Source organism: Pezoporus wallicus, unplaced genomic scaffold, assembly GCF_028554395.1.
Source record: "Pezoporus wallicus isolate ANWC-B61680 ecotype Strahan unplaced genomic scaffold, APGP_CSIRO_Pwel_v1 contig_10187, whole genome shotgun sequence".
NCBI classification, from domain to species: domain Eukaryota; kingdom Metazoa; phylum Chordata; class Aves; order Psittaciformes; family Psittacidae; genus Pezoporus; species Pezoporus wallicus.
The window spans coordinates 139,598-153,224 of NW_026636878.1; the positions used below are offsets into that span (position 1 = coordinate 139,598).

Sequence of the window (13,627 nt, forward strand, 5' to 3'; positions counted from 1 at the left end):
ACACTCACAGATGCAATGCACAGTTGGAACTGGGTTTGGAAGTTAAATACTAATTTATGTGCATTTTTGGAGGGCTTAATTATTAGCGCATTCTTGGGAATGCTTTTAAATTGGTTCAAGGTTAGTGTTAATAGTTTTTGAGTCTCTTTGTCACTCTCGAAAAAAATTGTAAGAATTTAATGTTGTTGAATGGCTTCTGCATATTTCCCTAATGGGGTCACCTTCTCAAAGGTGCACAAATTACTTGTTCCTGTTAGTTTGCCAGTTGCTTAGTATCACAGTTCCTTCCATTTCCATTTCTCTCATTGTGGCTTTGTGTCTTTATTTTGGGGTACAGGGGTGCTTGATGCTGTTGGTAAAGAGAAGGAGGAGGATGTTTCCATGTTGCAAGCTAGGAGGTTCTGGTAAGAAATGCAGTTCCTACGAATAATGTCAGGAGTAGTTTTTTTTATCCACTGTTATGTTTGTTACTGAAGTAAAGCAAATGTTACGGGTTTTAGTAACTTATTTACACATACCCCACAACAGTGTTACTTACGTTTAGTGTTCTCCTCTCTAATAAAATCTGTGCAAATAAAAATGCTTATAGAAAGATAAGTGTCAGGTAGGAAAGGGTGTTCTAGCGTTGTGAGAACTGATCTTAGAGCATCCTTGAGTTTTCTCACTCTGTTTCTGAGCAGAAGTACCTGGAAGGTGCCATTGTCTTCTCCAGTTCCTTCTTCCAAACTTGTTTTAACTACTTTGTACATGTCAAAGCCATCCTGTTCAGGGGTATACATTAGATTCAAGTTTGTCAATCTGATGGCTACATGATGTAGAGTAACCAATAGATATTTTAAAAACACATACAAAAAGGGTGTGTGTCTGGCAATTTGAGAGATGGATGTAGAAGGAAAAAGAGTAATTCACCATAATCAACGCCTGGTTTATCATACTTCCTGTGCATTGTTTCTGAGTATTTCCCTGTCATTTACAGGTTAAATGTGTTCAGTGTGTCACTTTATAACAGTGCGGTTCATCCGGATTCCTTGCAGCAGTTTTTTAGACACACCCTGATCGAGGTTCTTACCTACAACCCATTGTTGAAAGGTAGGAATAGGTGGGGAGAAGTGAGTGTCTCCAGGGTGTGTCACTGCGCGTATGGAGCTCCATCCCACCAGGCCTCACTTAGTCCAGCCTGGAGGAGCCAGAGAAGCTCCCGGCTTCCCAGTTCTTTCCCAGGGTCTATATATGCAGGGTACCAGCTCAGACAAAAAAAAACCCCAACAAACAAAACCAAAACTCCCTAAAATCTGGGCTCTAGAGGGCTGTAGTTCAGGAGAAAACTGTAGGTGGAAAGTCAGCAAACAGAACTTCAGCCAGTGGCTCGTGAACAGATATTTGGAGTCACGTGTAATAGCAGCCTTTATGGGGCAGACACAGGAGAGCTCTGGCCTCTGGGAGCAGTTCTGGCCAAAGGGGAAACTGGGTGGGAGAGGCAGTGCTGCAGAGAGCTTGGGGATAAAGCAAGTCTGGTCCCTCGTGTTTGGGTTTACTGATAAGACATGGCCTTTCTCTGCTGGCTGGGTGTTTCTTTTGGTAGATTAGAGGTAGCAACAGGAAGGCTTCTAATCCCCAATTGGTAATTGTGGAGCTTGATGGTTTTAGAAAGAAATATGTTTGGGCTACAAAATCTCTGGTAAAATCACTCTGAGCTATGATTAGAGCTGCTTGCCTGTTGTGTGGGAGAGCTGTGTCATTGCTGGTTTCCAGTGGGGAGAAGTTACTGAGGAAAATGATAATTCCTCTCTGATTCTTTGTTGGCCTATGAATGTGTGATCACAAGAACAGCTTCGAGGTGGCAGCGCGGTAGTGAAATGATACTGTCCTTGTTGCCAAGGACTGTGTTCCAAAGACAAATGAATGGGAGACAGAGTATCTCAGTGGGCAGTTTTTGAAGTATCTGGCTGCCAAAGCCAAATCTTTTGTGGAAGTGTGTGGTTAACTTAAGGGTTTTGGGTGTATTTTAAAATTTATTTTATTGCTGAAAAGTAAACTTCTTTTTTTGGGTGCAGTGTCCGATGCCATTCATATGCAGAAAGAGTGGAGCTTTACAAGAACCTGTTCGCTGCTTACTACCTTGTATCGCAAAGTAGGTCTCCCTGGTTTCACAAAGAGAACTTTATTATGTTGGGTTTATATTCACTGAAATACCTGAAATGAGGTGTTTTTTTTTTTAAAGCAGTGTGTTCCAGTCATAGCTGCCAGAAACTGTAGGCAGGAGGAGACATGAAGAGAGAGTACTACAGGGGTTTTCATTTGTGCAAAGCTGTTAATGAGAACAACGATGATAACTGAAGATGTGAATTTTCACTGTTATAGAATATGATATGACTGCTGAAAGAGCTGGAATACTACTGTTTATTTTAGCCAGGGATGGTCCCAGTCCAGGATGGTATCCGGCTCTGGAAAGCTGATGCAGAAGATGTACACAGGATAGCTTTTCCAAAAGACACCTGCATGTTAATCCTGGCGGTGTGTTTCACTCTTATGGGTGGCTGCATATGGGTCATAGCTGAAATTAATTGTTTTCACTCTTCCAGCTGTTTGTGGCATTCAGTGCAAAGGAGTCGATCTGCCAGCTGCAGCAAGTGCTGGAGACTCATGAAGTGAACTGGCAGCATGTTCTGTCCTGTGTTTCCACGCTGGCAGTCTGTCATGCTGAGGCTGAGCAGCTCTTCGAAGGTAAGTAGGTATTAGCAAACTTTTAATCTAATGTCTGCTTGTTTCTCAGGTACTTGATAGGGAAACCATGCCAACTGGTGTAGCAATATAGATATTTATAGTTGCTGTTTTGAGATTCCTGCGTGGAAAAGCAGAAAAATCTGCTTTCCCCTTCAGACATCCCTGTTGATGGCCTGGGCATGCGAATGCCAGGTCTTGTGCCTGACACTTCTCAAACTCTGTGTGCAGCTAAGAATGGTTATTTGATAGTTACCTTCATTCTTAATTGGAGTAGCAATTACTGGAGCTTAGTTCTTGTTTCTCACCTCTGCTAGCAGACCTTGTTTTTTAGAACTTCTTACTGATTATCTCATTGCTGGACTCCCTGCAGTTCCTGCAGGTTGAAATCCAAGAGTTGACTGTTGAAAGGGCATGAAAAAGTACAAGCAGGTCTTAAATGTTCCCCAAGCTGCAATACATGTCCTTCTGATGTTTTATTGCAGTTATTTGGCTTCATTTACTGTAGAAAATTACACAACAGTATCAAGAGCAAAGTTTTGGGTTATTGTTTTATTTTTCTAGATCTACTGAGCCATCTTCTGATAAAGGCCTTTGGGAATTATGATGTGGAAAATATGATCACAGCGTTCCTGATAGCTCGGCAGGCTGCTCTAGAGGGCCCTGCTGTGTTCATGCCTTACTCTAAATGGTTTAAGGTAAGATGAACTGCGGCCTGACTCTAAGTATGTGAGGAAACCTGTGCATAGGAAGTGTTCTGCTGCACAGTGGAAGCCTGCTTTCACACAAGATAGTCAGGAATTAGGGGGGAAAGGTGAGAGGACCCAAAGCCGAGATAAATAAGTGATTGTATTGGTATTAGGAATGATTTAATATTCATTACTGCCTTTATGTCTGCGAAGAATATGTTATTTGGCTTTCTCTGGTCTTCCTTCCTTTCATCTTTTAAGTCCATCCTGCCTTCTCATATTATTTGTCAGGAATGCAGACATGTAATTCCTGTTATAATCATAATCTTGGATGTATTTCAGTATCTTGATAACCAACACTGTTATTGCATAAGCTGTTGGTTATTGCAGATGAAACATTCATATTTCCTGGATGTTTGCATGCAGCTGTAATTGCTGTGTTTGACCTTATAGATAATTGGTTGTTAGCTTCTAGTTATAAACATGCAAGTATTTTAGGTATGCAAATCTCCACATAATTTAAATCTGTAAATTCCTTTGTATGAGTTTGCAAATCTGAAACACAGCCTTTTCTGGTGGAGTGATCAGGATGTACCAAAAGGTAAATCGGTTATGTTCTGTATAGTCTCAGACTGGCTTATTTTCCTTACAATGCTTGGGTAAACCTGTGTGGAAACCTGCAGATGTGTGGTTCCCTCGTGAATCTCACTCCTTTTGGTGCATTTCAGTGTTACCTTGTTTAACTCCTCTAACTGGTCTGCCTCTGATGGTAGCACATGAGTGTTAAGCATGACAGGGCAGACTCTGGAAACTGGACAGAGAAAGTAAAATAAAAGGTCCCTAGAGACTTCAATAAACTTTCTCTGGAGACTTATCACAGAATCCCGGACTGGTCTGGGTTGGAAGGGACCTTAAAGCTCATTCAGTTCCAATCCCCCTGCCAGGGGCAGGGACCCCTTCCACTAGAGCAGCTTGTTCCAAGCCCCTGTGTCCAACCTGGCCTTGAACACTGCCAGGGATGGGGCAGCTACAGCTTCTCTGGGCACCCTGTGCCAGCGCCTCAGCACCCTCACAGGGAAGAGCTTCTTTATATCCAACCTGAACATCCCATGTTTCAGTTTTAACTCATCACCCCTTGTCCTATCACTACAGTCCCTGATGAAGAGTCCCTCTCCAGCATCCTTGTAGCCCCCTTCAGACACTGGAAGCTGCTCTGAGGTCTCCACGCAGCCTTCTGTTCTCCAGGCACAGGGTTTAGCTTGCTCTAAGCCCTGGCCTTGAACACTGCCAGGGATGGGGCAGCCACAGCTTCTCTGGGCAACCTGGCCCAGTGTCTCATCACTCTCAGTAAAGAATTACTTCCTAATGGCCTATAGTCATTCTTTGGAAAGATTCTTTCTCCAGGAAGGTTCTCCTAATAGGGAGCAGATCTCTAACACATGCCTGGGAATTGTGTGCTGAGTTGCAGCATTGCTGGGATTGGGATTCTTTCGTGCCAAAAGGCTGCATTGTCATTTTTCCCTATTTCAGGCTTCCTTTGGGAACGCTGGTAGTCACCACACGAGCAGTAAGAAAGCTCTGCTCTTCCTCTTTGAATTCTTGTCAGAGCTGGTGCCCTTTGAACCAGCGCAGTACCTGAAGGTGAGAAGATGCTAATGCAGATGGTTTTCTAAAGACACTTCTCCAAAGTGTGTGCCTTTGACTAGGCTCAGTATATTATTAATATTGTTATAGTAATTGCATTACTGCTGATACATTATTCAAAACCTGTCTGAAATAAGGAAGTACAAAATTTTTATTTATTTGACAAGAAGGAGTTTTTCTTTCATGGAGCTAAATTTAAGCATGTCAGTGCTTTTTGTTTGTATTGTTGCTGGGGAAAAATTTCGTGTTGGTTGCCATGAAAATGGCTTATCCTACAAGAAGCAAGAACATGTTCTTTGGGGAATATTTGAGATAAATGGCTGTAAACATTAAACAGAATTTCTACACTGTTAAGTGGCTAATCTTGTGAATTTCGTATTTCAGGTCCATATAATGTACCCGCCTTTTGTGCCGACGAAACATCGGTCTGTCCTCTTGGAGTACATCACTCTGGCTAAAACCAGACTGGATGACCTCAAGGTCAGTCAAAACTGTCTCTTTTCAAATAGTTCTTCCTGGATCTGTTAAAATACGAGTTGTGTTGTGACTGTGTGTATCTCTGTAACCTCACATAGGTTGCTATAGAAGATATGGGGCTCTACGAAGACTTGTCATCCACAGATGAGCCTGTGCAGGTACTGCTGGTGTAGCTAACAGTTTTCTCATCAGTCATGCCCCTGTTCTGGAAAAGAGTTTAGGCTATCCACCTCTCTGCCACTCCTACCAAGTTTAAGCACACTGCCAAATCTTCTGCAGGTTTAGGATGGGTTAGTGGCCATAAATATGCAGATTCTCCTCAGATTTGGTAGCATCTCCCTTGAGGGATTTGGTGCAAACGATTTGATCACATAGGAAAGCATTTTATACATCAATATCTATATATATTGTTTTCAGGATAGCATGTCATCTTTTTAGTGGTTTATCAAGGTTTCATACTCAAAGGAGACTCTGGGAGGGAATTTGCAGTTTCGTACTGTGGTTTGATAAGTTTTGGGTAGTAAGAGTAATTGATAAAGAAGCATTTGCCTTTAGTATCCCTTCCTATATTTTGATCACAAGTATGGTACACTAGGGGCCTCATCTATACTGTCAGTTCAGTACATGAGATACAGGCTGGCAACAGGGTAGCTGAGTGTACTGCAATTAAGTCTAGTCCTGTGATGAACTGCAAGTTGTAAATGAAGATTTAATGTCATTTCTTCCAAGTCTGATCTGTTTGTCAGTTGAGAAACTGGTACAGGTTGTTGTAGTCTTAAGCTTACTTACAGCTCAGACAAGAGAAACCTATGATGGCAGTCCCTCAGAGTGTAGTAGCATGGGCTGGGGTTTAATTCTAAGTGTACAAACCAAAATAAGCCAAACCTGGAGCAGAAAAGATACTGTTCCTGATGGGGTGCAAGTGGATATATGATGTGATGTTAAGCAGAGTATCAGCTGTAGTTGCTGTCGGAGGTGTGTACAGAGCTACACGGACCTTTGAGCTGACCCAGAATAGCTGTTACAGCCTTAATGAGGCAGGCTGATGGTTCAGGCTCTGCTTCTCCATCCTGCAGTTTTACTCTGCATATCAGGTAGTTCTTGTTATTCTGTTGTGTTTGTTCAGTTGCTTCCCAGCACAGATGACTGTTACTAACTCTGGAAGAACAAGCAGGGAAAGTATTGTCATCCTTGATTTCTCACAACGTCTTTCTTTCCTTGTTACTTGTGTGAGCCAGCCCCAGGGCCAGGCACTCCATGATGTTGAAAAGGCCCTTCAGATATTTGAAAACACAAGGAAGATCCCAACATCTGTGATAGAGGCCAGGTACCACATGCTCTCCAACTCTTTCGGGTTTTAGCTGCAGTAGTAGTGATGATAATGGTGACAATAATAATGATGATGGTGCTAATAATAATAAAAGCCAAGTCCAAATCAAAATAACAAAACAAGAAAAATTGAGGATATGAGCGAAGGAGGTTTTGGGAAGTTCTTCCCATGTTGTTCCCTTCCTCAGTAGTCATCTAAATAGAAGTTATTTGTGTAGAGAGTGAAAAGGCATGTGCACACCTGGAAAAGTCCACAAATGTGATAGTAAATAAAAAGTAAAATTAAAGAAATTAATAACTGTTGGCTAATCTGAGCCTGATTTGTCTGTGATTATTCATGGCAACATGGATATTTCTTGTTTGGAGGAGCCAAATAAACTGTTGTGGTAATGAGATGGTACTGCACAGCTTTGGCATGGTTAATATTTTGCTTTATTTATTTTCTGTCTCAGTATTTTCAGGCGACGATATTATACTTCCTGGTTCCTTCCTGCTTTGCTCAGGCCGCGTGTGGTTAGTATTTGCTTTTGGCTTCTCTTTTTTGATCCTCCCATTTAGATGTGCGTAGTGTGTAGTTTGTACCTAACCTGCCTCTTTTTCTGTTGCAGCTCCCTAAAACCCCAGATGTGCGCATGGCTTTTATAGATTCTTTAAAGAGGTATTGTGACTGCCCAGTGTAACTTTCTGTGCTTCTGGACTTTTCTTCTCAGAACATTTATCTTCACATCAGATTATTGGAGGCTTTGATACCTTGTTTGCAGAAGGCTGAGCCCTGGCTAGCCCTCTTGGCAGGGCTTCATGGCCAGGCTCATGGTGTGCAAGTTGAGTCGTGGAGGGAGTAGTTTGTTTGTACAGGTGAATGTCTTCAGTTCTGTAATTAGGCCTCTAGCCACTGTGAAACCATTAACTAGGAGTCCCAGGCAGCCCTCTGGCTGCAGGCAGGACATATTTTTATGCAGACTTTGGAGAATACTGCTGAATATAAAATTTGATAAGGAAGATGAGCCCCCCCCCTTTTTTTGATAAAGGGGAGCTTTTTGGGAAAAGATATTGGAGAAGTGGAAGATGAAACTGAAATGTCTGTTAATGCTTTATGAGCTGGTCTTGAGGCACCCCAGGAGAACGCAGCCCGTCTCAGAACTCAGGCTTGTCCTACATGTGTGTTCAGAAGTGCTTTTCTGCATTGCAGAAGCAGCTTTATTTTAAATCCAGTAATTCCCCTGTAACCTATCATGAAGAAAAAAATGTTCGTGACACTGCCTACAGATGAGGCATTTGGTCCTGCCTCGTCATTCTAGTCTGGCTCTAAAATTAAAGACTGGATCATTGTTTAAGGTTGAGAGAAGCAGCTGGGTTCTGGGGAGCCTCACGTAACATGTTTTTAGTGCTGAATGCCTGCCCAGCAAGCATCAGAGGTCAAACTTTGGCCTCCATTACATCAGTCTTTTAGATGTGTGAATCCTGCATGTCACAACTTACTCTCATGTGATCTTAGACGCATTATATATGGAATGGGTACCAATGCATGTGTTAATAATATATATAGTATTGTTTTTGTGTAGTGTGTGTTACATGTGTATAATACTTGCTATGAAAGCCTTAGGTATAGATTTCTTGCCCTTGTGTCAGATGATAATGAAAAAATGCTTCAGATGCTCTCTATGCTTAGGAGCCTCTAATTACATTTCATAACACAGCTGTTGTTTGGGTTTATACTTAATAAATCTGGAGTTTGAGCATGGTTATGTGCTATAATGAATGTATTTGCTTTTTCTGTTTTGTTACAGAGCTGATAAAATACCCTCCAACTTGTACTCAACATACATGCAAGCCTGTGCTGCTATGAAAAAGAAAATGTTACAAGGTAAAAAGTAGAACATTTACTTCAGGATCAGTTTGAAGAAAAGTGAATTTTTTCCATTGATGCCCTCCTGAATTGAAAATTTTCAAGAATTTACAGCTGATGAGGCCTTTAATCTGCACATAAATATGTGTATGTTCTTTATGTCTTACTAAGGTATTAAGGAGTTACTCTTGTAATGAGTCTCTGCCTATCCTGCTTGGGTGGGATTGTTGAGCTCTGTGCTGTGGCTGCAAACAATGCCTGAGCTCGCTGATTTAAATCTACCTCGGAGACATCTCCATGAATCAGCATTTGCAGCTTGAATGCTCCTCGGCTCTGGCTAGCCTGGGGTGTGAACCTGCTGTGTTGATACCTTGCGTAATGGCACTGTCTCAAATCATCATGGTCCTCTTTTAAGAATGGATTACTGTGCCTGACGGGGCTCTGGGGAAGCAGGAGGGGATAGGAATGAGCTCTGAAGAAACAGGAGGGGCTAGGAACAGAGCCAGTGGGACAGGGATTGCAGCCCATAGTTTACATGTGTTTGTGTGGGAAGGCCCCGCTAATTTCAGGTCCCTTCACTGTATCCACATTATTGGTGCAGTGTGTGTCAGTGTAATAGGTATTTAATGAGCCCTCTTATCTTTTTCAGCAAGTGGGTGTTTCAGATGCATATTAAATGGGTGACATCCTCACCACACGGTTATAGAAATGGAAAGGTCAGGCTGGTAAGCAGAGTGTGGCCAGTGTGGTGGAGATAAGTGAGCTCTGCGTACACAGAATCTGTAATTGAGCCCTTCTTAGGGCACTTGGGGCCTTTGAAGCTCTCTGGAGAGGCGTGACAAAGCAGTCCTGGGCCACCGCAGATGTGCAGCAGCCTGGCTGCTGAGGTTGTCCTAGCAACCGGCAGGGATGAAGGATCTGACATGCTGGGTTGGGATCAGCAGGATCCCAACGGGCAGCCAGGGCTTGTCAAGAGGCCTTGAGTTGCCAGTGACCTCTAGTGGTGCTGCATCCTGATCTGCCTGATCTGTGTCCCCTCCCGACCCCTACATCCTAATCCTATACGTAGGGCTCTTGCACAGAGGCTGGATTTAGGGCAGGATCAAGTGTTGGTCAGGTCTAAGCCTGTGCTGTTCATTAGTGCTCACCCTTGCACCTAAAGATGACTCAGCAGGCTCCTTCTTACCTTGCCATGTGTTTATAACGAGTATTAATTTTAACCTTTGTTACTTCTCATGTTCAGTCCTTAGTTATTTCTGGCCCATGTACAAGATGCTGCTCCTGCCTGACCAACTGTATGGGTGGTTTTTGGGGCTGTGCTGTGGCAGCTTGTTGCTGGTGGCACTGTCTTTCTAGTGGTAAAAGGAATTTCCTTTTTATTCTTTTAAACAAAAACCAGAACAGAGGAACATGTAGCATCTGGAAATGTTGCATGGAGGAGACGCTGATGATGTAGTATTCACACTGTCTCTGAATTTTGAAACTGGTTCCAGTCGTTTGAGGACAGCAAATGTTTCTGCAAGGGGCAGAGCACTGGAGCAAGTAGGAAAAAACTCTGAAAGGAGACTCTTTTATCTCTTGCCTTTAAGAACTAATTTCCTTTCTGCAACTAGGGATAAACTCATAAATGATTAATCAAATAGCACATTTTGAATGTGAAACCAAAGCTGTTTATGTGGCAGATTGACAGTTTGGGGATCTGTTGTACCTTATAGAAAAGTAGTTACTGTTTTTACAGAAAATTTATGCAGAGGTTGGTGAATGCATTTTCTGAGCTGATAGAATGCACAAAGATGAGGGTAATGTGTTGCATTTCTCTCTTGCTTGTCTAGATGGATCTCAAATAGGGACCAGCCATTCCAAAGAGCCTGTGGAACAGCTGAAGGCTGACCTGGCTGAACTAAGAGTGCTGATTGTAGAGCAGGCTAAGCATGAAGGTATGTGGGAAGGCAAGTTGCAACTAGCCATAACTGGCTGTTAAAAGCTGCATTAATAAAATGTGGCTAATGACAGCCAAAGCAATAGCAGTAGTTAGTTGCCACTGGCACCTGAAGACGGTAATCTTTCAGATCTGTATAATCCTGCCAGCTATGAATATATCTATATATCTATGTATATTAATGTCTGATCTGTTTCCATGCTTGAGTTCAGAACTTCAGATCTCTGTGGTGATACTTGGTATCAAAAGTACTTGGTACCACGCTGATCTTTGCTAAGGCAGGCAGCCCTGTTCCTGGGTCTCGCCCGGTGACCTGGGCCCCCTTTTGAAGGCTGTTTCCTTTCTGGTGTGAAAAACTATTCTCAATGTGTATTGGAAATAGTACTGGGGGAAAAATAGCACTGCCTTCTAAAATAAAGGCAATGGTCACTGTGTTCCATTTAAACTTTTTTTTTTTCCTTTCTCAGTAACGCTTTTAGTAGCATACTCAATTAGAGTATATATTTCACTTGTTCTTCTTCCTGCTATGTGGAATTATAAATCTTTTATGCTTTCTGTCCTGGTTACACTCTCCTCCTGTTAATCTTCCTGCAGATGTGCTAGCACAGATTGCAGTGGTTTCTGACAAAGTGGCAAGAGTCTTTTGTCACAGCGGTGATGAGAGTGAAGCTGCTGCTTTGCATTCTCCAATCCAAATTGACATTTCTGCTCCCAGGCTGGAGGCCTGCCATCAGAGTGTGAGTACAGCCTTCGTTGGGGTGAGAAATGAGGGGCTGGGTGGGTAAAAGTGCATACTGTGTGAAAGGCTGCTTTGTCTGTGGAGAACAGGAAGTACATTTCTCCTTTTGTCTACCTTGTTCTGCCCTGCACAGACTGTTCATATCTTTCTGCCTCCTGGATGTTGTTGGATGACTGGTGGCAAGATCTGGAGATAGATTCTGTCAAAGGAGTCCTGTAATGGGCTAGGCTTTCCCTACCAGGCTTGTCTCTGTTGTGTGCTGGAATCATTCCTGAGCTGTTACTGGCTTAGCTCTCCATCTCTTAGTGCCAGTGGATCTGTACAACTTGTAGCACATGTCATTAACTGATTTGTCTCCTTGTTAATGTTGGGAAACATATACACAGCAGAAAATGAGATCTAGATATCCAGCCCAACAACTAGGAATTAGCAATGTGGTTCTAATTTCAGGTTGTCGATCTTCTGCTGACATCATTCTGCCAAAACCTAATTACTGCTTCCTACTTTAACCCTCCTGACAGGTAAGATGCAGATAAAAAGAGTAGAGAAGGCAGAAGTGGTTAGTGCATTAGAATTCCAAAACTCTTCCAGGGGTGAGGAGAGACTCCTGCTTGTTCATACTCACTGTGCCAGGCTGGCAGATGCAGGCTGCTTTATTCTGAGGCTCTGTAATCTAAGAACTAATGTGCTTTGATGTATATTTGTAAATAGAACGTATTTCCCCTCTTTCGTTACTGTTCCCTTCAGAAAAAGGTGGCCTTTGGCTCTGTGTTTTGCTCTGTGACAATGTATAAAAACTCTCTACCAACCTTATGTGTTCAGGTTGGTGTTTTCAGCTCAGTGGTGGAGGATGGGGAATGAAGCAAATTCCTTTTGTCCAGGAATTACTTGCTGGCTGACTCTAGAGATCAGGGGTGACGAATGCTTGTCTTCTGACAGCACGTACTGATGTGTCTTTGGGGTGTCTTTTTGGCAGGTTCACCCTTCATTCCTAATGCCATATGTAATACGAAATGAATGAGGCATAAAGCCTAACACTGCAGGCACAGGAAGAGCATGGTACACTTTCTCTTTACCTCTCATCCTGTCTTGCCCCTGGAAGTGACTCAGTTTGATTCTGGCATGTATGAGGAGGGAGAGGCAGCACTCCACTGCCTCTGGATGGACTCTGTTAATAGCTACCTCTTTCCTGACGTTAACAGAAGTTGTAAACACTGTGGTCTGGTCAACATTTCAGTGGAAAAGGGCTTTGTTGGGAAACAGCAGTGTGCTGAGAAGCTGCCTGCAAGCCCAGCTGCCAGTGGCACTGAGCTAGGTGCCTGCCCCCCTGGAGTTCAGCGTGCTGTGGCAACTGGTGCATCTTTCCCTCATCCAGCTTGTTTTGACCTGGAGCAAATGAATCTGTATCAAAAACCTGTGCTGAAAAGTAGCTGTGATAAGCAAGGGCATCCCAGGAAATTGTTTCTAAACCAAACTCCCTATCCCATCTCCTCTGAGGATGTGCTGGGTTTTGTCATCTGGACGGGAAAGTCCCTTCCCCTGTTTTGCAACAGGACCTTGCCATACTAATTCCTTTTTCCTCTTGCTTTGTTTTTTTGATCCCATTTATTGCTCTGCCTCTGTTTACCTTGTGCTCTGTGTGAAAAAAGCTGACTGTGCCCCAGGCAGCTTCCGCCTCTCCTTGTTATCTCAGAACACCTCTTTGACTATATTAGGCACTTGTAGTGTTCATGTCTTTGTAGGGGTCCTCTGCTCACATACTCCAAAAGTGACACTTCTTTGAACCCTTAGATGGAATGATAATTATCCTGTATTTACAAGCATGGCTCAGGTTCACTGTGTTTAAGCATTTTTAAATACCTTTTCCTGTACTGGGGATAAAAAGCAGCAGTAAAATGAGCATGTGGGTTTTCCCTTCCACAGGCAGGGACCATGTCTCCCCTTGTTTGTGAAGATGATGTGTGGACACAGGAATCTCTTACCTTCGCTTCTGGGCAGGCTCTGCCAGCTTATTTATCATCAGGTTAGTTTTCCAGCCAAGAATCATGTGGTTAGAGTGTGCTAAAGGCTATCCTTCCTCCATTTCCTGTGCTGTGGGGCATGTACCTGTCTGGACTACACCCTGGAGGGACTTCACTAGTGTTCAAACTTCCACAAAACCTTCATTTTGGTCCAGTACCATGAACTTGCTCTCAGGAGCGTGAGCTGAACGTTCTTCTGCAGAAATACATAGGTTAGAAGGT

The 13,627-nt window shown here is 43.1% G+C and overlaps 1 protein-coding gene across 1 annotated transcript in view; it reads left to right on the forward strand.

Annotated features, from left to right (window-relative positions):
• FANCA (FA complementation group A) overlaps positions 1 to 13,627 on the forward strand; it is a 36,525-nt gene that overhangs the window by 9,707 nt on the left and 13,191 nt on the right. Inside the window, exons 10-25 of the mRNA XM_057401971.1 lie at positions 338 to 404; positions 977 to 1,089; positions 2,055 to 2,131; positions 2,583 to 2,724; positions 3,286 to 3,419; positions 4,941 to 5,051; positions 5,439 to 5,534; positions 5,630 to 5,689; positions 6,770 to 6,858; positions 7,313 to 7,373; positions 7,469 to 7,518; positions 8,648 to 8,724; positions 10,539 to 10,643; positions 11,240 to 11,382; positions 11,835 to 11,905; positions 13,308 to 13,407. Of these exons, the coding sequence (XP_057257954.1) occupies positions 338 to 404; positions 977 to 1,089; positions 2,055 to 2,131; positions 2,583 to 2,724; positions 3,286 to 3,419; positions 4,941 to 5,051; positions 5,439 to 5,534; positions 5,630 to 5,689; positions 6,770 to 6,858; positions 7,313 to 7,373; positions 7,469 to 7,518; positions 8,648 to 8,724; positions 10,539 to 10,643; positions 11,240 to 11,382; positions 11,835 to 11,905; positions 13,308 to 13,407 (1,496 nt within the window). The remainder of the gene's footprint in view (positions 1 to 337; positions 405 to 976; positions 1,090 to 2,054; positions 2,132 to 2,582; positions 2,725 to 3,285; positions 3,420 to 4,940; positions 5,052 to 5,438; positions 5,535 to 5,629; positions 5,690 to 6,769; positions 6,859 to 7,312; positions 7,374 to 7,468; positions 7,519 to 8,647; positions 8,725 to 10,538; positions 10,644 to 11,239; positions 11,383 to 11,834; positions 11,906 to 13,307; positions 13,408 to 13,627) is intronic.